Source organism: Etheostoma cragini, chromosome 24 (genome assembly GCF_013103735.1).
Source record: "Etheostoma cragini isolate CJK2018 chromosome 24, CSU_Ecrag_1.0, whole genome shotgun sequence".
NCBI lineage: Eukaryota > Metazoa > Chordata > Actinopteri > Perciformes > Percidae > Etheostoma > Etheostoma cragini.
The window spans coordinates 7,272,767-7,297,385 of NC_048430.1; the positions used below are offsets into that span (position 1 = coordinate 7,272,767).

Sequence of the window (24,619 nt, forward strand, 5' to 3'; positions counted from 1 at the left end):
GTCTTAAAAGTTCATTTAAAAAGGTCCAAGGCGTTGAGATCATACATCCCAATCAACTCTCTCGCGCCACGCAGTTCAAAGTACGTTTTACAGCTACGGTAGCCTTCACGCTTCAAAAAGCCCGTCTTTTGCTCTTTTCAATCTCCTTTTTCGTGACAAAGAAGAAGACTCCTGTTCCTGAAATGAGGATTTTGAATACATGTGGTCCTCCATGTTTCGTTCAAACTTGCCGGGGCCAGGAAGCAACGAGTGAGTTTATTATGTGACAGCAAAAACACAAAAGGCATATGTCCTGGATGTCCCTAACGTATTTCAAGATGGCGCATGAATACGGAGCGTCTACCCCACTTCATGCGAATGGACATGTAAAATTTCAAGCCAATGGGAATACTTGGAATTGATGGTGATGGTAAATATTCATGAAAAAGTATTTGTATCATATTTGTGTACAGAAAACACAGATTTTCATAATGAACAACTAAACGTGTTACACACTGGACCTTTAATGGGACATGGTGTATAGTTAGCCAGGCTAGCAGCAGGGCTCTGGGGAAACCTACGTCAGCGGGTTTATCACGTTGCTTTCAAGTGAAATATTTCCAAATTATTGGATGGCTTGTCTTTAAGTTTGAATGATCTACATAGGGTTTAATCATGAGACTTTTGTTATCCCCTGAAATTTCATCTAACTAGGTCAGGTAGTGTCTATTTTAGCAGTTTGTGATGGTAACACAAAAGAAACAAACTGAGGATATTGGGTCTGTATTTGAAGCTCTTTTTGATTTGTCAGAGAAGAAATATCAAACATTAAACTGTTCAATTCATTACTTGGGCTTTTTTGTTGAGCAGGTATTATTGACATGCTATGACCTTCGATTTAGCAGTAAGAAAAGAGTGTGTGTGCCCGGAGATCCAAAATGTGTTCATTGATTTGTTCCACAGCTCAGTGGTGGAGAGCTCTCACATATGCTCTTAGCTGCTTTTCCACACATGGGCTAAAATGAGATCTGCATGCTCTTATCGTGTGTGATGGATGTTAGAGATGAAAAGATGAACAGCTTGAGAACATTCACGTCATCGGACAACTGAAGACGGTTGATTGATCGCACGATGGTTTGCCTTTTCAGGCAGTTCTGTGTAGGCTGTTACGTATCGAATTAAACATATAACAGCTTAAAAAAAAAGAAGAAAAAAAGTCTAATCAAACACACTGAAAACAGGTCCTCCTGCTAAATTTCACTGCCTGTAGGCTGCGACGAGCTTAACAAAAAATATGACATAAAAACATATTAAATCACAAGTTTCCTAGTTCCATTTGAAGGTTGAGTTTCCCACAACTGACCAGAGCCTTCCCTCGCCATGGAGTGAAGAAGCAGGACTTCTGGGTCAGGCCCTCAGTGGAAAAGAGGTTAATGTAAGTTAGCCTCAGGCTTGATATGATCATCCACAGAGCATCATAACATAATACTAAAGAATGATAAAGGGTCAGCATGATAATGATGAGCTCTGACACTTTATGTGCATAATACACACACACTGCTCTTTGAGGTGTAAACTGGTGCGGATGAAGGAATGGCTGAGCAACATTCAACTTAGAGTTTTTGACACGCTTTTATTTTCTAGACTTTGTAATTCCAACGCTGGTTTCAGTTCAGTTTATCTCTAAGTTGCATCAACGAGATTTTCTTTCTGAATTAGCGTGCCGTTGGTCCTGTCCTCCACTGTGCTGGTGCAACACGCAGTGCTAGTGGTTCTTTAGTAATGGTAAAGTCTAATAAAGTTTACTTTGTCCACTTTTTATGTTTGGGGGTCTAAAATCTAAACCTACCTTTAGGGGACTAAATCTAAAACCTGCACCCCTGGGGATGTTTAAAAAAAAAAGGACTCAGAAACTAAATGGAAGGCCACAATTTTCAAAAAAACAACCTGTTAAAGCGATTATTTTCACAATCAAACTACACGTGAACACAGTCACAATCTAGAGATTGTAATATCTTAATATGAGACAAGTTTTGTTTTTTCCTGGTTTTATGGGCTGCATTACAGTAAAGTGATGTCTTTTTCTTACCAGACTCTTCTACTGTTCTGTTATCCACATTATTGGTAATTAAACATAAAAACTAGACAAATAGCCAGCCCTACAATATTGCTGTTGATGTATTTGGTCAAAAACATTGTTATATTGTTCATTTTGCCCAGCTCTAACTTGAATTATATATGTTTTTTTTCATACTTAGGTCTAAATGCGTTTGCATGTGTATTGCATTTCTGCTTCTCCCGTGTTGTCACGCACAAGCAAGGAGTGTGTACTGTGTGTGTGTACTGTGTGTGTGTGTACGTGTGTAATGACATACAGGGTTTAACAGTCGGTGATTGGGTTTGAAGTGTGACATGTTCTCTGTTGCCCTACTCCTCCCTCCCCACCCCCTCACTAAGGGTTTATGTGACCGTGAAGTACAGTGATTGATGATTTGCCAACTACGTTTACACACACACACACACACACACACAAACCCCCGCATCATACTTTGAAGATGACTTGACCCACATCTTCACTCTGCTGTCCCAACATGGCAGAAGCAGCAGATCTGGGTCACACAAGGTTACACATCACTATTTGAATGTTTATTAATTCACGGTAAAGCGAATGCCGGCAAACAATAATACATACTACATATAGTAAACGCCACACCCTCAGCTGTAGCCATGGTAACGTGCCAGTTAGTCAAAGGGTACTATGTGCTGGCTCGGTGTTGGACAGACTTTTTTGGCAAAAGACTTCTGCTCACCAACTGTGAATATATTAACAAGCCCTGCAACGCTCTCACATGCTCCCGCTCCTATCACAGTAAGTGAAACTACAGCGTTTGCAGCTATTGGCATCAGTGCACGAGAGCAGTTAGGCCAGGAGGGCATGTTGCTTTTATCTTGCCTGTGTAACTCAATTTGAATTCATTTCAATTTTATTTATAATGTCAAATCAAAACAGAAGTCATCTCAGTACGCTTAACAGATAGAGTAGGTCTAGTCCACACAGTTTACAAGTCCCCAAAAAGCATGCGTTTGATGCAACAGCGGCAAAGAAAAACTCACTTTTAACAGGCAGGAACTTCAGACAGAACCTGGATCTTTATGGGCGGTCATAGGGGGGGGAGAGAGAGAGAGAGAGAGAGAGAGAGAGAGAGAGAGAGAGAGAGAGAGATGACTCACAATAATTAAAGCAGTGGGTATAATAGAATGAATAACTCACACTTTGAGGTGTGTTTGCAGGGTTTGCTCGTTCTTCCTTTGTGTCAAAAACCGCAACCTTTTTTGTAATGTAAAGCTACTTGGTTTGGCTTTGCTTGTCAGCAATGCATAGTTATATTTTAGTTAATGTCTATTAACTGGCCATTCTGTGGCTCAGTGGACAAAGGCACAAAGCACGCAGGGATGTGGAGTTCACCTCTGCAGGCTGACCTGACTGCAGCAGGTCAACCTTTATGTATCACTGCCTAGGATCGAATAAAGCAGAGGGTTTCCTAAAATAAAATAAATCTAATCTGACGCTGTGTTCAAATCCAGGCCAAGGCCGGCTCTTCAATGAGCTGCGAGTCTTTTAAAGTGATCTAGGATTACAAGGGGTTGAGTCTAGTTTTATGGGTGAGTTTACAGCTCAGTAAACTCATCTGGACGCAGTTTGCCTCTGGGTTGCTGTAACCTGCCTTTATCCTCAGGTTCCTTCATCTTAAAAAAAACGGGAGTGATAGGTTCCTTTATATTCTGAAACAACCCCTGCAGATTGAGTTATTTGTTGTGGACCTACCAAGGTCTACAGCAAGTAGTTGCAGCGTCTTCACAGCTTCAAACAACTTCAAACGCAGACATGCCAAAGCCACTCTGACTTCCCTTATCCCTTTTTTGCTTTAATGCTCCCTCGCGGAGCATTAGCTCAGATCCCTTCAGCCTCGGAATTACAGCTATGATGTCAATACACATTGTTAGTGATTAGTGCTTGTGTGTCTGTCTGGAGTACTCATCATCACTATTTTGGACATGTTTTAAAGGGCTGTGATATTATCATTTTTGACACTTGAGTCCACAGGGGCTGACTTGGTGTTTGGCGCCCTACTTTTCCTCTGTGACGGGCCTGTACTATTAGTGTTTTTCTACCAATAAGACTTATTTGTTAAGGATAAATGCTTGCATCCATGATCATACTAATGTAATATAACCAATACACAGCTCCAAAAATCTCCATCTAATTTTGATTCTGACACATCTTACAAAACACCTTTAATCATCCTCGGACGAAGATTTTTCTGTACCTTTCTAACTTGACCGGACCATCTGGAAGCTGAGGTAGCATCGGAGCACAGTGTGTTGCTGCAGCAGCCGGGTCCTCGAGAAAGAGATATGAGCTGGCATCATGCCACAGAGAGACGGAGTCAGACAGAAAGAGAGAGAGAGAGAGAGAGAGAGAGAGAGAGAGAGTGAAACGTACCAGTTATTTGTGTATACAGTACTTGGATGTGTTTGCATTATGTGGATGTGTGCCTGCTGAAGAGCTGAACACACAGCACCATACAAGGACAAGTCATGCAGGAGGATCAGGCAGTCTGCAGGGTGGCACTGCTGCTGCTGGCACTGCAGCTCTGTGACGGTTCAACCCAGGTGGAGTATTTGAAGGCCGAATAACGAAGGTCAAGACAGTTTACCGGTGGTTACAACTGCAAGTGTGTGTGCCGTTTTAAACGCTGGTTGTGCTACCTTCTCAGGCAATGGTGGTAACTTACATTAGCCTTTTCCAAAAGACTCCACACAAACATGTCTTACAATAATATAACCATAGTCCACTGAGAATAGAAGTGACGCTGAAACGCAAATGACATCACAATGTTTCTTACTGTGGGAAATTGAAGAGTTTCTCGTTAGAAGCAAATACAGTTGACGTTGTGATCTACTCTACAGTAAATAACCAGTTAAGCTGCATCATATGCATCCTTACAGAGGCAGACTGAGTGTTACTCTCTTAAAGTGTCTGTCTGAATGTTTTATAAATCATCCGAGCGAAGTCTACAGAAGATGAAAGAGCCTCTGAAAATGATCTAACTGCTCTGAAGTCCATATCTGTGTGTGTGTGTGAGAGAGAGAGAGAGAGACAGAGAGAGAGAGAGAGAGAGAGAGAGAGAGAGAGAGAGCACACAAGTGATTTATGGAGAAGTGAGGTCAAATATCTTCTACCTAATAATAAATCAATCACGCACACACACACACACACACACACACACACTCATGTGTTGACATAGTTTCCATGGTGAGGGAAAGTGTTGAAGAGTCATTACCCCCCCGCCCCCACACACACACAAACACACACACACACACACACACACACACACACACACACAGTCTAAGGGGGGGGTCAGTTAACACTCTCTCCCTGTCAGATATGCGACTGTTGCTGCTTCAGTAAAAGAAAAGGTTTGCAGTTCTGGAGTTAACTACTATAAAGTAGTAAGTGAAGTAAAAATTACAAAAGCAAGAAATGATACTCCCTAATTATGCAAAATGGCCCATATTGGAATGATGTATATTATTGTCACACAAGTATTTATGCATGAATCGGTTTTGTAATAGTTGATTACTTAATGAACCACTGGGTAGCTTGTGCATTCGCTGCCAGAGGATTGTAGCGGTAGAGACTACAGTTCCCATAATGCAATGTAAGGGCTTCCCGGGTTTTGGGTCAGTAAAGAGTTGCTGTTAAGCTAACCCATGACGTACAGCTTCATTCATTCATCATACAGGGATCAAGTCTTATCTTGACCTATAATAATAGCAGAACAGAAACATGATATATGAGTGTGCTGCACTTTCATTGTTTGTTTCTTTAGAAATTGCTTGATGACGCTCTCTCGCACACGCTCTCACGCACACACTTACTTAATAAATACTTCCGAGTATCACCCTTAACACAGCAGCTCCACATGCCTTGGAGCCACGGTGGAGCATTGTGGGTAAACTGTGGGTACAAATCAGAGCCATAATGGAAGGTGCAGTGGCACCTGTGAGGGATAGAAGAAATGAGCCTTGGTGTCTCACCTCTCCACGCTGCGTAGTTGGAATCGACGTGAACCTCCTGCTGCTGGTGATGAGTCACTCAGCCAAGTGGATGACGTGGGGTGAGATCTCACCCCGGGCCGGGCGCTCTTCTCCGTCAGCCTTCAGCCAGCTCTCACAGCCTCGTCACAGGGTGTTGAAAAGACATGCTTTGGCGGTTTGAAGACGTCCATCGTCACACGTCACAGTGATGGGAGAGAAACAGTTTTAAGTTTTAAGCTTTTTGTCAGAGCCGACCTGAGTCGCGCTGTGAATTTATAACTGAAACGGGGATGAACCAACATGCTCCATAGTGGTACTAGAGGTCAAACATGCAGGGCACCTTTAAACTTGTCTTTTACTCTTAAAAGTTTCCCATCTTTGACAAACACAACAAATACAGAATGTTTAGATCCTCTTAAAGCAACACCAAAGGACGTTTCCTCTTGCATAGTGCCTACATAGCCGCTAGAGACCCTGTTGCGAGTTGATGAACCACTGAAACAATTTTGGAAACATTATTTTACGGTACAAAAACAATGTTGGGTGTTGCTTTAACATGATCAATTACAGAAGCAGATTTTGGTGAGAATCCTGGCATTAAAATCAATTTTAAAAATATGCCTTTTAATTCCTCTTTTTCATCAACTTAAGCATGGGTGTGTAAATGTATGTGAGCCACAGTATATGTTTACCCACAATAGGCCCCAGATATTATAAAAATGTAATTCACTGCAGAACTATTTGACCTATTGTTCTACACCTTAGGAGTGCCCAGCCCCTCCCTTCTGAGGATCTAATCTGGCACACCCATGGGTGAGCAGGTGATCTATCACCCACATCACAGGCAAAAATAAAGCAAAACCACAATCAACCCATAAACACGCCTATGTCAAATGAGGTATCAAATAAACTAAAACATTACACTAAAAATAAGGATTAAGCAGACAATAAACATTGTGAGTACAGAGGCTAGTGAAAAGGGAGATAGGCAGCCTTCTCACAATCTGCACATGAGGAACGTTTGGGTGAAACCCCAAATGCAAATGTGAATAAACTAGTCTGCTTCAATCCAATCCTAGCATTGCGTTATTTCAGGGGGAAAAACAGTGGGAGAGTAAAAACACCAAACGGGCAAGAAACAGACAGCAGACTGGTGTGTGTGATGGAGGCGAGGCTGTAAACATCAGCGTTGATTACGATGCATACGAGAAAACGCGTCGCCTCTGGCGGACTCTGGGGAAAGCCGAGTGCTTACTTCACTCCACGAGCTGCTGAATGTTTTGTTATATGGAGCAACCCGCAAGCTGTGGCACGTTCGAGTCGGAGCTGCTGGGTAACACCATGAAATGTGCCATCTCTAAAACAGCAGGAGTGGAGGGTGGCTTTCGTGATCATGGTGGAGATTATTTATATATATATATATATATATACACACACACTGTATATATCTCACACAATCACCAATGAGTCAATTAAGGAAGACAATGGTATGATAAGGCAACATTACCAAATGATCCATGACAGGCGTGAACGTGAACATAAACGCACGCGCACACACACACACACCAAGAAAATTGGGTCAAATGGACCCTGAGAGAGAACAAGTGCAAGTTAGAAAAGCTACAGACCCAGCCAATCAACACTGGATCTTTCTGTTCTCTCATCTCCATCTCATGTGGAGATGAGAGAAAGAGAAAGGGTGATGTTGGGGAGAGAGATAGATAGAGGGTGAGTGAGAGAGAGAGAGAGTGAGATAGAGAGAGAGTTGGATAGAGAAATTGTTATTAAAGAGGTGTAACCCAGGAGAGCGACAGAGGTTTCAGCTCATCTGCATTTATAATGGAGAGTGAAAGAGAGATCGGTGTGGTGAGGGGAAGTGAAGAGAGATGCAGGGAAAGAGGAATATAGAGCAGAGAGATGGAGTGAAAGAGATTGGACAACAGAGAGAGAGAGAGAGAGAGAGAGAGAGAGAGAGAGAGAGAGAGAGACTATAAACAGACAGAACATAAATCCCATAAGACTAACGAGGGGATGGGTGACACAGTGTTAAAGACGTGAGGGAAGAGGGAGAGATATAGCCGCGGTCCAATGTTGAATCATAAAACATTTATTCTGCTAGAAGTTTTTGAAGTTGTTGTTTTTTTTTTTTTTTTCAGATGTTTGCAAGCATAGAAAAACCTGATTGATGGCTTGCCCGGAGACGGAGAAAACCCAAATTGGCCCACATTTTGTCACAAGCCTCAGAGCAGGAACTCTGATCACGACCACATCAGATCCGCCACATTTCAACAGGAAGGGGGGAGACATGGGCTACCTCCACAATTACATAACTGTTGGTGTTAGTCAGACAAGAAATTAACTATACCAGCACAAACGTGCAGAACAAAGCAGGTAAAGCAGTGACATCGTAAGGAGGCCCAGTTTGAATCCCCCATATTGAAGGGATACTATAGAGCGAGGCGGTTGTTATGGTGACTATAACCAACGCAAAGGTTAATAACTGACTCTCTAATTGATGAATTATTAACCCACCGAGCAGCAGCAGGAGCTCAGACCACACCCACCAACAAATATAAGTACACTGGCCAATCAGAGGTCCTGTTGCTGCTCTGTGGGTTGGTCTTCATTTAACTGAATGGCGGCACATTACTAATAAGTCTTTAAAATCGGATGGATCGCCTAGCAACCCAAGCAATCAAATGTCAGTAAACTGATGCAGTGGAAAACGTCCACTCAGAGTCTTCCAGAGATAGGTCCAAAACACCATGTTCTGGACAGATTTCTGATTATAGTTGATATTTCTATCCCCCCCCCCCCCCCGAGATCAGTGGCTTCTGCTTGTTGGTATAATATCAACAGCAGCAATTCATCCTCATCGCCATAAAAACAATAAAAACCAGAACACAAATAATATACAAAAAGGAATACATCTTACAAATCTATTTATTTAAAAAACATATTCCATCATACTCATTGCGATAAAATAAAAAAATAAAAAGTAAAAGGACACTGGGGAATTCTCGCAGTGACATGTTCAGTGGTGTGCATCAATGCTGTGTGTGTGTGTGTGTGTGTACACGTGTGTAGATGTGTGTTTACTGTTAAGAGCATTTGGCACGGAGCCCTATTGTTCACCTGTGTGAATGTATGAGTGTTAATGATAGTGGTCAAATCCATTAGAAATACTGCAACAGCTCTGTCACAGAGAGGCACACACACACACCTGTGGAGTGGGTTTAAGGAGACGTATAACAGACACATTGCATCAAGATTTCTCAAAGTGGGTTTTTAACTGAAGGAACATATCACTCTGTTGTCTTGGGGTTTCCTATGGCTGATGGCGTGAATTGGCGTGACTAGGAATTTAAATCGATTGAGTATCATCAATCTGAAATTTTTATGGGTTTGGACCTTGTGTTCTGATTGGATAATAGTAGCTCACTGGCTGCCTGGCCAGGCCCAATTTGAGGCAGTTTTGTGCACAAAGTCAGAGCTCAGTGGGCGACAGATCATTGTATGACTATGTACTGTAACATCCCACACAAAACACCCTTATTTTAATCTTAACTTGGAGTGTTTTAGCTCTGAGGGGGAAGAATATGTCCCTAACACGGCTTCACACGAGCAGTGGCCTGACTACAGCCTGATACTGCTCATAAAGTTCAAACAGCCGCTTAAAATACCTTTTTTTAAACTATTTAAAACATCAAACAAAGCCCCGTCCAAGCCAAGTCGAAGGAGGAGGAAACACAGCCTGGCACTTTTTAATTCCAAAACCTAACAGGTCTGTTTGGATCCTGCTGGGTTTGGACACACACACACACACGTCCTCACTTTGTGTTGCTGGAACTGGGAGTGTGCGTTCACACAGCCAGTCAACGTGATACAACAATTCATTGGTTTGCGATATAAACACCGAAGAGACTCAACAGATGTCAGTTGGGAACAGCTTTCTTTCATAATCAGCTGGTCGTGTTAATGTTCTACAGACGTTTCTTTTTTTTATGGTTTTCAGTTTTGGCTGTTACGTGCCTGGTTAAACTTTTCACTGATACTCATTTGGAAAAGGGCCATACTTAGTGTTGCAGTTCAACTCTCTAAAAACCAGTTTACTGAAAGTTTTCTGGCTAGTAAGCGACAGTTAAGGAACAGTCTGACACTTTCTGAATGTTTTAAGCGTTTTAACGAAAAAAAGGGGAACTGCTCACTTGGCTGAACCAAAAGTGATAATTGGGAATTATTAACTGTCCCTTCAACTCATCAAAATCATATGGTGATTAAAATAGTCCAACATTTTAGGAAATAAGCTTATTTGCTTCCTTTTTGAGAGACAGATAAGAAAATTTAGAACATGGTTAGCTTAGCTTAGCGTAAAGACTGAATAGAAAACGCTCAAATTCCTAAAAATGACTACCAGCACCTCTAACACATGTTATCTGGTTGTTTTAATCTGTATATAAATTAAAATTTTCCATCTTAAAGAGCAGTTTATTCCTCTGCCCAGCCAAGAAATTGTTACAGCTTTTAATTTCCCACCGAACCAAATTTCTAAGGTTTCAACATTTTTATTCGGCTATAAATAGCAATAAATCTTACAACGCGTTATTATTGAGATTTAACGGTGCTGGTGGGTGTTTTTTTATTCACTTTGGACTGATTGGGTCTAGCTGTGTCCCTTGTTTCCGGTCTTTATGCTAAGCTAGCCTAACCACATCCTGACTCTAGCTCCGTACTTAAATGCACTGATATGAGATTGAGAAAGATCTTATCATATCGGAAAGAAAGCAAATACACGCATTTTCCAAAATGTTTCCACTATTCCTTTAAAAAAGCAAAACTAAAACTCAGAATCATGCATGATTGTTCAGAAGTCATCGAGTTTCTTGCACCAGAGCCCACACAGAGGCATGTTGCTCACATGAACACATGCGAGGCTAGATTAGTGACAGCTAGGTTTAAATACCTGGATGTATGAGACTCTGATGTCATGAAAAATGTAACCCAGGAAAAGGCTTGTGCTGCTCCTGAATGACATCAGTCTGTCCTTATAAAAAAAACAGTACATGCAACTCTGTCTCACAATCTGTACCACAGCACTCGCACTAACACACACGAGACTCTGGTAAAACAACAGCGGGATACATTTCTGAATATCTATAAAAAGAAGAGTGCTTGCTGTCACCACTTTTAGTGGCTGTTCAAGTGTTGACCCGGCGACATGAACCGAGCACGCCTCTGTTATCTCAAATATTGGCACCACGTACAGTATATCTCAAACACGCTAACTGCATATGTCATTGTAAAGCTTAAAAATGTCTCGGATTTTAAAATGTCGTCATTTTTCAAAAAACTAGAGTTGAGAATAAAAGTCTTTTTGTTAAGGTAGGAATACTCTGGGATGGCAGTTGTAGTGCAACACCTGTGGTGTGGAAAGCACGCCGAGCACCACTTTTGTTTTCTAGGACCATATGGACGGGACTTTGTCTACTATAGGAATAAGTCTCAGGCTGCGTAAAGCGCCTAAACCCTGCACATACAAAACAACCTTAGTGACCTAACAGGGATATGTCGAGGCGCAGGCACACATTTTCCTCAAAAGGGAAAATCCAACGAGGTATGCTCGTGTGCCTGGTTGTTCTTTGCAGGGAGCCTTGGCATCAGAAAAAAGTAGTCCAGCCTGAGAGCTTCATCTGTTCTCCTTTAGTGGTCCTTTATTCCCAAGCGGCAGTGATGTCTCAGAAGCATCCTGTTCCACACAAATTAAACTCTTGAGTTTCTTGGGTAAAAAAAAAAGAATCACTGGAAGCTCCGTCGATATTAATGGATCTCCATAGAAAGTCAAGTCTCGTTGGCGCGTTCCCCTGCTCCACCACTGCAGAGCTGAGGAAACCCCGAGCACCCCCCGAAAGCACTGCGATTGACGAAGTCGGGCTTCGGTTTCCAAGGCGATGGGTCGTTTTACTCCCAACGTCCTTCGCATGGAAACAACTGGGTGTCCCAGAAATCGTCTATGGGCGTGTGTCTGTTGTGTGTGTGGTGTTTCCTGTGAGCGCTGCAGTGTGTGGGTGCGGGGGAAAGTGTTTGTCAGTCCATCTCCAGGTCCATGAGTTTGTTGCGGGAGCGCGGAGTGTGTGTGGTGTTGCGGCAGCAGCACTGGGCGCAAACCAGACCTAGGACCAGAGAGAAGAGGCCCACACCTGGAGACACACAAAAAGGTTAAAATAATTAAAAAACACACCATTTTACCAACACTACTACTGGTAATCTTACTCACACATACATGTTCTCCCAATACTACTACTAGCGAGGTTCTTTTACCATTTTAACAACCGCATGAATTATGTTTTTAATACTTCTACAGCTAGTACTGCAAGCCTGTCCACCGCAGGAACTTTTCTAATGGCTCAGTAACTTTTAGGGTGAGGTTTACAGGGCTAAATGTTTGACAATGCAGCAAAACCAAACCTTCTGCCAACTTCATTCACTCAATAACAATGGTACTAGAATCAGTATTACAGGCTATTACAGCTACCAGCCTAGAAATCTAGACACAACCTAGCGACAGAAAATGTAATTCGCAGCTAGGGTCAGTTGAGCAGCTCTACGTTGGCTTGTGAGCTGGAAAAACCAAAATCTGGTCAGGCCAATCACATTGCGTCTAGAGTCGGTGGGCGGGCTCAATATAAGGACGGCAGGGTAGCGCCGGTTCTGCGTGAATTCTCTGCTACTTGAAAACAAAGAAGATGGCTGCTGCTGCTGCTGGCAAACAGCGGCCTTTAAATCGGCTTTGGAAGACTTGCAGTTAAGCAGTGAAGTCATTCTTAAAAAAGGAAGATGTGGTCTGAGTCAACCAGTGTGGCTCTGATTGGTTGTAGCATTAGAGGAAATTTGAAAGAATCGTTGATCCCGCCCCTCGGAATGAGCCCTGCCTACGGTGGGTTCTTTATGTGGGTCTGGCTTTTTAGGCTAGCTACTACTACTACACTACTACTACTACTACTTAACTATAATCAACTATGGATGCCTCTAAATAAAGACTTTCCTTATGAATACCAACTAAGGATGTCCCCGGCCTTTTATACAAGATCAGCATTAGAGCCAATTGAGGCATATTTTATTGGCTGGTATCGGCTATATTAAGCCTGAACAAATTCAGATGTGTGTCTTATTTAAATCCACTGTGCACTGACAATCCCAGCTATCATATATGTGTCCTAAAATAAGCATGAGCTCAGCAGTGGCAGCAGCCCGTCGAGCGCCAAGAGTTCCCTCTCGTCTGTCAGCCAGCCGTCTCTGAGAAGATGTCCGCGCTGACAGCGAGCGTCAGTGAGTCAGGCTCACTTTCACAATTCTGCTGCTGCACCTGCTCTTGGCTAGAAACTCGGTTTAAACTTCGATATTTTGATCATCTAGACATCTACCAGTAAAAAAAAAAGCTTACAAAAATAGGCCATAATAGTTTGTCATAATAGTAGTCTATGGCAACAGCGACAAATGGATGTGGATGGGTTACAACGTTCAGTTGTGCTATTGTTTACAAGATGTCCACACAATACACACAATATCAGAGTATACTCAACATGGAACAGTATGCTGAACCTATTTCTATGTGAAATAGAGATATTGAATAGCAATATTAAATTAGTAGGCTTAAGCCAACACCTGACAATGCAACATACACACGCATGCATGGTGGCGGTGAGGTTACCTATTGAGGCCGCTACTCCGTATAAGAGAGGTAACTTGAGGGAGTCCCACACTGCAGAAGGAGAGAAAAGGGAGAGCTTTGGTGTTTAATAGGAGCAAATAATTGTCAAACAGGGTTTCTGCAGGTTTCAACAAGTTCAATTTAAGACTTTTTAAGACCTTTATGAATGAAATTTAAGACCTGTACCACGAAATAAAAGTACAACAAAATGCAGGGTCACAAAAGTACTTGCAAAGTCCAAAAACTGAAAAAGAATTGAATTTTGTTCTGAAAATTTGCAGCAAATTAGATTTGGATGAGCGAAAGAAAGAACTCCAACACCACAGAATAAAAAACAACTATAGGTAGCCTTATATGGACATAGGAAAATTAGGAATACAACACATTAAGAACACAATATTCAAATTTAAGACATGTTAAGGCCTAAAATTTGGATTTTGAAAAGTGACTTATTTTTGCTGTTGACTTTTAAAGACACCCTGTGGGCACACTGTCCAAAACTGACAGCAAATTCAGTTGAGGATTAAAGTAGACGTTAGTTGTAAAATGAAGCGGTTCTCTCACCAGCAAATCGGACTGTAAGGAAGACTCGAGGTGACGTCAGCCCTCCGGCTTGAGTCCAGGCTCCTGTTGAGGCCGACAGGTACCAGGGAGTGGCGACGCAGTGATACTCCCCACTGTCACTGGGAACCACAGAGCACATGCAAACACATAGTAATGTAAGTCTGCGGCGGAGACTGTCATAATGATGATATAATATGTCTTGTGAAGAACAAAGCATGTTTGCCAATGACCCACCCCTGTTTACCCATAACCCCACTCACCTGTCCTGAGTGCCATGGATGTTCAACAGGTAGGTGTGTGTGTCTTTGCGCTCTATTGAAATGTCACTGGATGAGTTGCGAACGTCTTTCGTCACAACGCCGAAGCGGTCGACGCTGGCCACCTCGGTCGTTGTCTCTCCGCCGCGCAGCCTGGTGAAAAACCAATGCACCTCATAGGCCAGGTCATCTGAGAGAGAGAGAGAGAGAGAGAGAGAGCAGTTTAAGTAAAGCTGATATAAGTTTCATATAAGTGTTTGCTTGAGAAAGCTGCAGCCAGCTTTTCAAACCAAAAGTCTGTTAAATTTAGAAATAATCAATCAATCAATCCTAAGCACCACCTCTTTTTGTCAATGCACCAATCCCAGCTGGGCGATGGATGCTCTTTGATATATTTCCATATTATCAGCTGCCCAGTGCCTTTAGTTACCCTATATGTTACAAACTACTAAAGGCAGCTTAAAGATGGTTTAAAGATGTGCCTGTGGAATGTGCAACCGTGTTGTTTTCAATCCGTCCAAACAAATACATTCAAAAACGAGTCCGCTCAAAACGAGTCAGCTGGGTAGCGCTAGTCGGCCAGAAATGAAAAATACGCTTTGGTATAACTCTGTGTGGAGTCAAGGACTCAACCTGCCCCCGTTATCACTGTAAACTGCACGTGTGTTATTCATATATTATTTAGTTCAAAGTTAGGAGTGTATGAAGGCAATCAGCTGGACATCAGTATCATCACCAAGGACACCTGCGTCAATTATAAAAGGGATATTAAAGACACATTTTCCATTTTAAAGTCCCATGACAAGGTGTCATCACTTCTTTAATGAAATATATTTCGTCAGTGAGGGGGTCAACCTTCAGTGTGAACCCCTGGGCTGTTTGTCATAGGGCAGTTTTATAGGACGGGTAGAAAGGGGACGCCTGTTGAAAGAGTTGCAATAACTTCACGGTTGAACTTTCCAGTTGCTCCCACTTGTGCAGGATTACATCATCACTGAGGAGGCGCAGTTTTTCCTGGAAGCGCAGGCGCCCATTTCGTGGAGTCAGTTTTGTAACTATCTTAAGCTAACATTTACTTTAGTAATAGCCTGCCTGCAATTAGAACTGGTAAACTACTTACTGTGTCATTTAGAGCACTTAAACCAGCTCACACAGAACGAATGATGTTGCATCACGACATTTTCACATGTGATGTGACTGCTAGGATTACCAGAGGAGAGTTATTGTACTTATTACAATTCGGAGATTGAGGGAGGGAGTGATTTTTGGATGGATTTGCAATGCAGCCCCAATTTTACTAGGACGACTACAGAAGATAGGAGGATAACCAAAAAAAAACAGGAGACTCCACTATCACCACATTTAAAACACACACCGGCTGCCGTTCCTTCTAGTGCAATAAAAGATAAAAAAAATAAAGGTAGAGCGTAGGACATGCGACAGAAAAAAAAGAGGATAGTGATGAAAAAAGAAAGAAAACAGATACAAGAGAGAATTTGTGGAAATAGATGTAATCTATGGAAACGCGGGGCGAGCAAGATGCAGAGAGAGAAAGAGAAAGAGGGAGAGAGAGACAGAAAGGCACAAACTAGTCATTAGTCTGTCAGGGAGAGAGGGACTATCAGTACTGTAGCTCCCACACACACACACACACACACACACAGACACGTAAGCACGCACGCGCACACACACACACACACTCACACACATGCTTCTTGATGATGATAAACATGTTGGAAGTGATGCACGCACGCACAATAAAAGCCCCATTCAGCCTGAGTCATCCTCTGTCATTTAGGAGACAAATAGAGGATACAGATGAAAAAAAAAAAAGTACATTTGCGAACAACAACGTGAAAAAAAAATGATGAAAAACAATTACGGCAAAAAAAAAAAAAAAAAAAGAGTCAACAATGAGAGCTGGAGAAATGAGGAGGAAGAAAGAAGGGAATATAATGAAGAGAAAGAGGAGGAGAGGAGGAGAAGGGTGAACTCAGCCACAGCAGAGTAATGAATCACATCTCAATTTCTCTCTCCCTTAATGGTTTTAATATTCAAGTGCTACATCATTAAAACTCAGTAGTAGTAGCAGCAGCAGCAGTAATAACACTAGTCGTGGTTTCAGTTTAGTGTCCTGTGGTCTTTCTATTGATCATTATCTGAAAACTTTGCCACTGAAGTCCTGACTCCAGAGCGAGATATCTCGGTGCCTTTGGGCCCGGTTGTTATTAAGTTCTGCTGTAGATGTTCCCGCCCTCTAGGTGATTATTTTAGGTGACCTCGACATAACTTTCTTGAAAGGTTTAAACTCCCCTTGACTAGTTAGCACTAGTCAGATTTGATGTAATTTGTATTTCTTTCTAGTGCATCATTTCAAGAGTAGACCTAAGTAATGTATGTCCACTTAGTAAATAAAATAGATTTCTATTTAGAAGTCATTGTTCTTAAAGATCTTTTGGGGCTTTTTTCGCCTTTCATGGACAGGACAGCTAGGGGAGAAAGGTGGACTAGAGAGGGGGAAGACATGCAGGAAATTGTCACAGGACGGACTGGAACCCTCGACCTCTGCGTTGAGGCAAAACCCTCAGAGTATGTGTGCGCCTGCTCTACCCACTGTTCCAACCCCACTATTTATAAATCATTTTAACTGCTGCGTGATTTATTATAAATGCTAACATTGTTGCAGTTAAATTTTAGCCATGTATTATTAAGTATTATTTTGTACTTAAGTAGATGCATATTATGACATAATCCTGCATTAGTGTCAGTGTAGACAGTAATAAATACCATATTTCAGATTTTTCTCATTTTCCTCGGCTCCTAATCGCCACAAGAAACCATAAAAGGCTTCCCTCCGCACGGCTAAATCTGACTAAATTGACGGCGACAACGATGGTGGTGATGAAGATGGTGGTGATGAAGATGCATTAGGACAGTGTGGAGAGGGGGCACCATTTCTTTTTTTCTTTTCTTTGCACAACGTAAAGTAGCCAAGCGCTCCGTCCACCCAGAGGAGGAAGAAACAGGAGATGACACAGAGTGAGGGGGGTGAATGGGGCAAATGAGGGGAGCTACTTTATCATTACTCCCTAATCTCTCATGTAAACCCAATCTGCGGGGAGTGATGAGGTCGGAGAATGGCCGCCAAACAACAAATGCTCTACTGTTAAAAGAAAAATTTCAAAATCGAGTTGTCTGTCTGAAATCATTTGGAGGCAATTTTGAGGCAGAAATGCCAAACAACTGATGGTTCTAGCTACTTTTTCCTTCTCTTACATTACAGTAACTTAGACTTTGACTGTTGGCAGGACAAAAAAAGGCAAGCTAAAGACAAGATGCTTAGATGGTAATGGAAATAACTGTCCCACGCTTTTGCTCCAAGTAATAATATATCATGTTAAGCAAGTAAATATGTAATTTCTTCGGGTCTTCGTGGTGACTGGAGTATGATAGAAGACTGGTGAAATGTTACCTGGTGCTGTTGGAGACAGACGTCGTGAACTCTTGATTTTCACTAACCTTTTTTATCTTAAAACTGACACCATTGACACAATCTAGGGTTAAACAGAAGCATTTCAAGCCGTTTTCTTGGCAGACATATTGTCCACATATGAGGCTGGCCTCAACGTGAGTCTTCACTGAGACCCTCTGCATGGGCGGGTTGAAGGCTTTTCTCCCAGTAAGGACCCCTCCAACAAACCAGACCCATCTGTCAGTCAGGACTCCTATCTGTACATGCTTCACTTAAACAAAGACAGGCCGAGTTCATGTGCTAGATGAAGGACGGGTACGATAAGAATGATGATCTCTCGGGATGTGGACTCAGTGTGACCTGATGTGAGGATCACGTCCTGAATGTCCTGTCCACTGGCAGATGGGAGTGATGGACGAGATGGATTACAACAGAAAAAGTTCAAAGGAAGGAACATATTGAAAGACATACTGTTAACATATTGGTGAAGTATCACTAAAATCTACCAATGTTGCTGATCACACTTTGTTGCACTGATAACCTATGAAGGCCATGAAATAATAGGGCGGCAATCTTTTTATTTTTTCAATTTATGAAATTAATAAAAAAAAGATAAATGAATACCCATCTATAACTTTCACAGAGACAATATTACAATTAAAACTTTATGGCAATAGTCGCCAATCATGTTCTTGTAGAATAACTTATCAATTGACTGATTATTGAGCATAGAAACCCAAGTGTGTGTGTGCGTGCCCGTTGTTTTGTTTCCGGTCTAGCTAGATCTGGTGTGGTGTTGTAGTTTTTCTAACGTTACTAGCTGTTGCAACAGCACGTGTAAAAAACTACAAAGTTTCCTAGGCCAAAAAAAAGGTTAATCTTGGAATTAAAAAAACTGACGCCGTTAAAATGGGTTTGCGTTAACGCCGTTAATAACGTGTTTAACTGACAGCACTGGTGTTAACATAAATAAATAACTGCAATAAACCAAAGTTATCCTTGAAATGGACTTTGATTTTATCTTCCGCATTATTGGTAAAGTTGTAATTTCATGTGAATATGATGCTTTGTCATGACAATTAATTATACTATTTTAATCCTAAGGACTGTATTCTTAAATAATGGCATCATTTAAAAACTGCCTTACTGACAGTTAAAAGATATGTGTGTTTCTCTGATAACACCGGCTTGGTGTCTGACATCGCCGTTAATGATCAAAGACACATTTTGCATAATTCGGCAGGACTGACGCATGAACTCTGGTTGCTTGTTTCAGAGACGACACCCATCTTTGAAGGAAGGGAGCTATAATTAGAAAGCCTCCGCTTTCTCACAGTTAGCCCGCATCCTTTACTTTCTTTGTTCTTGACGGCAGAGAGGACGGAGAACGAGGAGAGGGAAGGAGGGAGGGAAATGGGATTTGAAAATACTTAGCGACTGTGGAGCTTATTTTGTTTATCACATAGCCAGAAATCAACAGCAAGAGGCCCTCAGCAATGTGGACCTAGCTCAAGCTTTGGAGAGCACATGGCATCACCAGAGACCCCCCCACCCCACCCCTTCAAGGGAGGTGCAAAAGGAGTATTTGATCCCCCACCAGCAGGCTGACGCACAGCTTCTTTCCCACAGCTGTTCCTCTGTTGAATGCAGCCTCTGACCCCCCCCTCCACTTGATAAACTATAGTTTACACTGCTATACTGCACAGCTACCCTGTATACACAGAGTGAACAGAGTGTGTTACATAAGCAGCCATTTCCACAATGTATTTGCATGTAAACAGAATATCTAGCATGCACTAAAGGGGATCAGAGGTTTGTGGGTTTTTGATAAACACAAAATCAAGAAGACCCCTTGTCACGTGAATAGGGGGTCGTCATTGGTCCACAATATGACACCCAACATCACAACCTAAACAGGCCTCCGTAAACTTAAAATTTACTTCCGTCACTTCCCGTGCGTACAACTGAGTGCAACACCACGAATGCTATGGAGGAGACACTGTCCAGCATGTGTGCTTTTATCCCCATTTGCATGATTTGTTGTATCCAGACTGCAAAGACGCACAAAATAACTTGGAGGGAAACTGGTTAGCAGGCCGATTTGCCTCTAATCTAGGGATTTTTAACCCTGGAAATCCAGAGATCTCGAGAGACAGCACAGTTGTACTTTGCATCGAGTAATGCTGCTCATGAACTATACCCTTGTAGCCGAGCTGAACCAATCACATCGCTGCATCTGATGTAGGCGGGCCAGAGGCGGGCTAAACAGATGACGACAGTTTAATCTACCAGTTAGCTCCGCTGGTTGCTAAGCGTGTCGGGCTCTGGATACGTCCCTCAGTGTGTTGTTGTGATTGGTCGTAGTGTTATCCAATTGCGTGCAGTACGGTTTTCAAATGCACGCTTGGTTCCACCCAACAAGATGGCCGACGATAATTCTGTGAGAAATTGGATTTAACAAACCAGCTAGCTATGGCACAGAGAAATAAGCTACATCAGGCTAACAGGTGGTGTTTTTGGGGGATTTGTTGACAAGAGGAACAAATATATAATATCCCAAGACTTATACTAAGTTTAAATTGGTCATGTTCAATAACAGCAGGAAAAATGAAAGTTTTTGCAGGTGTAATAAGCTGAGCAAGCCAGCTGATAGAACGTCAGAAAGATGTCCCCTTTAATACTAGTTTTAGGTGGTGAAGTAGCTCCAACAAGCAGAAGGAAGGGAGATCCCGGTGGCTGGATGGCTGGGGACGAACTACAGTGTATCTCTAATAGAATATCTGGCTCCTGTCTGGGATAATTAAACTAAAATGGCTGTCTGTGGAAATGAAGACAGTCTGATTGGATTTCTCTGGATTAATCCCATGAGGAGAGTCCAAAGCGTGCGTACCCCCCCCCCCCCCCCCCCCCCCCCCCCCCCCCCCCCCCCCCCCCCAGACACACACACACACACAAAACTGACAATTACCACCAGTGCTTCTAATTAATCTGAGTTCTCTGCTCCATAAAACAGGACAGCACTGGTAGAGAGGAATACTAAACACTATAAAAACACTATTTACCTCACAGAAACAAAAAGGCACTGGGAAGCAAAGTCCCCTCTTACTCGCTGCATGCTTAATAAGACCTCCAGTAAATCAATGCAAATTGTGTTTGATATGTGGCCTGTTTAACTTGCAGATGCCCTCAGAATATCTTCCATGAATACATGAGTTAAACCGATGAGGGTCTCGTCAAAGTATAAAGGCTCTAGGTTGCCATACACGTTATTGTAGGGCTGCGTAACTCAATTTTATACAATCTATGTAGTGAGGCGTCCCTGCTCAGTCTCTCTTTAAGTTCAGGGATCCTTGGCATAAAAAGAATGTGTTCTGAACTACTGGAAGAATATAAATGGCTGCATAAGATAAATGAGAGTGCCCTGTGGATTTCCCTACACAATGACAGGTCATCATTCCCAAATAGAATAGTGACTAGAGGACAAACATTTGAAGGAAAATAGCATTGAAATTGTAAATTTGTCGAGTGAAAAAAAAAAAATCAAGTATCAGACAGTTTAAGTAAAGTCTATTTTTCTTTCTTCTTTTTTTAAACATTTGACATTTTGACACCTATAGTAATCAAAGCCCTTCATTGGACCTTGTGCCAATCACCTGGGGTTTCACATTGACTTCCACTATGAACTGAAACAGAAGAAGCCCCTGAGTGCAGTACTATTGTTGTTAGAAAATGCAGTCTTCCCAGTCTGATCGCACTGAAATCTGCCATTTCGGAGGATTCCTTTAAAGCTGCATTTTGGTTTAACTGGGAGAGCTAATGGAGTGAAAATGATGGCACTGCCTCTGCTGTTTAGGACTATCTGCTCAACATTTTCAATTTGTGTTTTACTGTCCTTTCTTCTCCTCTCTTCCTCTCTTTATGCCCCTCTTCCATCTCACACTTTATGTTTGGTTAGCCATCGTTAGCTCTCGTTTTTCACTACAGTATAGGGAGACGGTGTTTGATGTTTTCAGTCAAGACTCTTCTTTCGCTTCCGCTGAACACCTGATTTCTTTGCAGTCATCGAGAGGCCACGGAATACTAGAAAATGACAGATGAATAAATGACTAGTGAATTACATGAAACTTTTATCTAGATGTTTTTTCCCATCACGTCTTTGTACTTTAAGAACTCCAAAATGGTATTTTTTAAACTATATATCCCTCTAGTGCATAACTGAAAAACTGAATTCGATTTGATCATTTTTAAAAATTCACTTGGATTCAAGTTAGTGAGAAAATGTTGCTAAAACATAAATGGGGAGTTTTTTTCCAAACATTGTTACTTTACTCTACTGCAGTACAACTTCCTTGTTGGCTATATTAGCCCTAAAACATAACATGTACATATTATAACGTATTCCCTGTTACATAATGTGCTTATTCTTATTCAGTCAGTCAGTTTATAGGTTATTATGTTTATATGTTATAGTCATAGTCGATATTTTATCACGATCAACTGCACTGTTCACTTTTGTTCACTACACACAGTCTACAATAATAATAAAACCCTATCATGGTCATTGCATTTCTGTGAGTGATTTTTAATTTTTTAATTTTAGTTTTATGTATGTGTGACATACTGTATGTGTGAATATGTGTGATATATGTGTTTGTTGTGTTATGGTTGTCTTGCTAATGGATGCCTAAAATTTCCTTTAGGATGAATAAAGTATCTATCTATCTATCTCTCTACTACTAGCTTTATTACTGCTGCTTTATAAACTGGGGACACATGGTCATAGAAAATAATATGATCAGCTGTTATTAGTTCACCAAAAACAGTTAAGGGAGTCTTTCAGTCATCCTCTCCCATCCCCCCACCACTTCATATTCTTAACTGTCCGTCCTCTCTGTCCAACAGCTCTTTGCATTCTATCTTCTCCTCGTCCCTCTCTTCAGGAAACTTTGCATGCTGTTCTCGAGCCACTCTTCATCCATTTACTGCCTCCTCTATTCACACTCTTCCACTCTTGCTCACTTTAACAATCTGTTTAGCTCCCTCCACTTTTCCCCTATTCACTCCCACCTTCTCTCCCTCTCTCTCCATCTCGCCGTCTATTCTTTCTCTACCTCGTTCTGTCTCCCCGGATGGCTAACGGAGCATGAGATTGGCTAATTAACGGCTGCCTGACGGCCCTGCAAAGACAGCTGGGTAATTTGGTGGAGAGTGGAGAGAGGAGAGACTGGAGGAAATGAGGAGTAGAGGAGCCAAAAGAGGAGAGAAGGATGTATCATTAAACTTACCACACAGATGTATTCTTAAATATGGTTTGACGTTGCCAGGTGTGTGGCAAATTTACAATAATCCTGCTTGCATTTTCGACATAACTGACATTATACCCCTGGTTAGGATGCATGTTATTTGCATGGCGATCATATACTGAATGCTGTACTCGAGGTGGCAAAGCTTGCTTGGAACAATGATGCTGAGGATGCAGGAAAATCTGAACAAGGTCCATATAACAATGTCAGCCGACAGTAGACTTTCATATTTAGGCTAGTTGGGGGCAGCGAAGAGAGCTGTAAACAAGATTGACATACTGTATTACTACGAGTCCTGTTGCTGTCCCCCTGATGCAATGAGGTCCACAACTCACTGTCCTTGTAGTTAGCGTACAGTCGGGTTATTGTCTCCCTCTCTGCCAGGTCATGCCACATGGCCTTCAATAAAGCTGATAGTGAAGACATGGGACGGTTATCTTTGCTTTTAGCAACTCACTGCCACTGTTTTGAAGTTTTTTTAAAAGATGGATGCCAATGTGGACAGCTTGGATTTCTACATCAGATAGGGTCTTTAACACGTCTTTCATTGACATTATGCTACATCCTGAAAAGACATTCAAAACAACTTCCATTCTGGCTGCCTTTAGGAAATCTTTTAGGTGACTAACGTCCAGAAAAAAAAACATACTGGCTGTCTTTAAATATCCAATAATTAAGTCTTTAACACATCTTTAATTGACGTCCAGAAAAGACGGAGAAAAACGTAATTCTGGCTCCACAGACAACGTCTTCTGGATGCCTTAAGTAATTTTCTAAGCAGCTTTTTTGCTCCATTTTATATTATTGTGATCTCTGCTTAAAAGTTTTGTTTACTTGATAAGTTCCCATCTAAATCATCTTGATAGACAGTAAAACTGCCTTGATTCCCTATGCTAAAGTGTCTCTGTGTGTGTGAACAAGTGAAGTACAAAGATAGATTTTTCTCCAAGGGGGACCAAAGTGCTAAGCTGTTATTTAAACAAAAGAATTCCAAAGCAGAAAAAAACAGCGATAAGTTGAAAAGACCCAAACTGTCACAGTTTCAGTGCTTGGATGGTGATGTCAATTAACTACCACTGATTTCAAATAAAGTATGCAGTCTTTTAGAAACACACCGTAACAAGACTGCAACGCCATGCCAGTCATTCCAATGGTTCTGGTTGCTGTGTGCCCGCACGCAGCGGCACGCTGAGATAACACATCTATCACATAGCAAAACAACACACGGCCAAAC

At 41.9% G+C, this 24,619-nt stretch overlaps 1 protein-coding gene and 1 long non-coding RNA gene across 2 annotated transcripts in view; one reads left to right on the forward strand and one right to left on the reverse strand.

The window, feature by feature from the left end:
* Positions 1-10,135: 10,135 nt before the first annotated feature.
* Positions 10,136-14,579, forward strand: LOC117939196. The gene is made up of 3 exons (XR_004655543.1): positions 10,136-10,250; positions 13,816-13,819; positions 14,568-14,579. It is a non-coding gene; the product is annotated as an uncharacterized LOC117939196 (long non-coding RNA).
* Positions 11,762-24,619, reverse strand: part of si:ch211-132g1.7 (prostaglandin F2 receptor negative regulator) — a 47,966-nt gene continuing 35,108 nt past the window's right edge. The window contains exons 12-15 of the mRNA XM_034864259.1: positions 14,614-14,800; positions 14,354-14,472; positions 13,790-13,840; positions 11,762-12,278 (exon numbers count right to left, since the gene is read on the reverse strand). Of these exons, the coding sequence (XP_034720150.1) occupies positions 12,166-12,278; positions 13,790-13,840; positions 14,354-14,472; positions 14,614-14,800 (470 nt within the window). The 3' untranslated portion in view covers positions 11,762-12,165. The remainder of the gene's footprint in view (positions 12,279-13,789; positions 13,841-14,353; positions 14,473-14,613; positions 14,801-24,619) is intronic.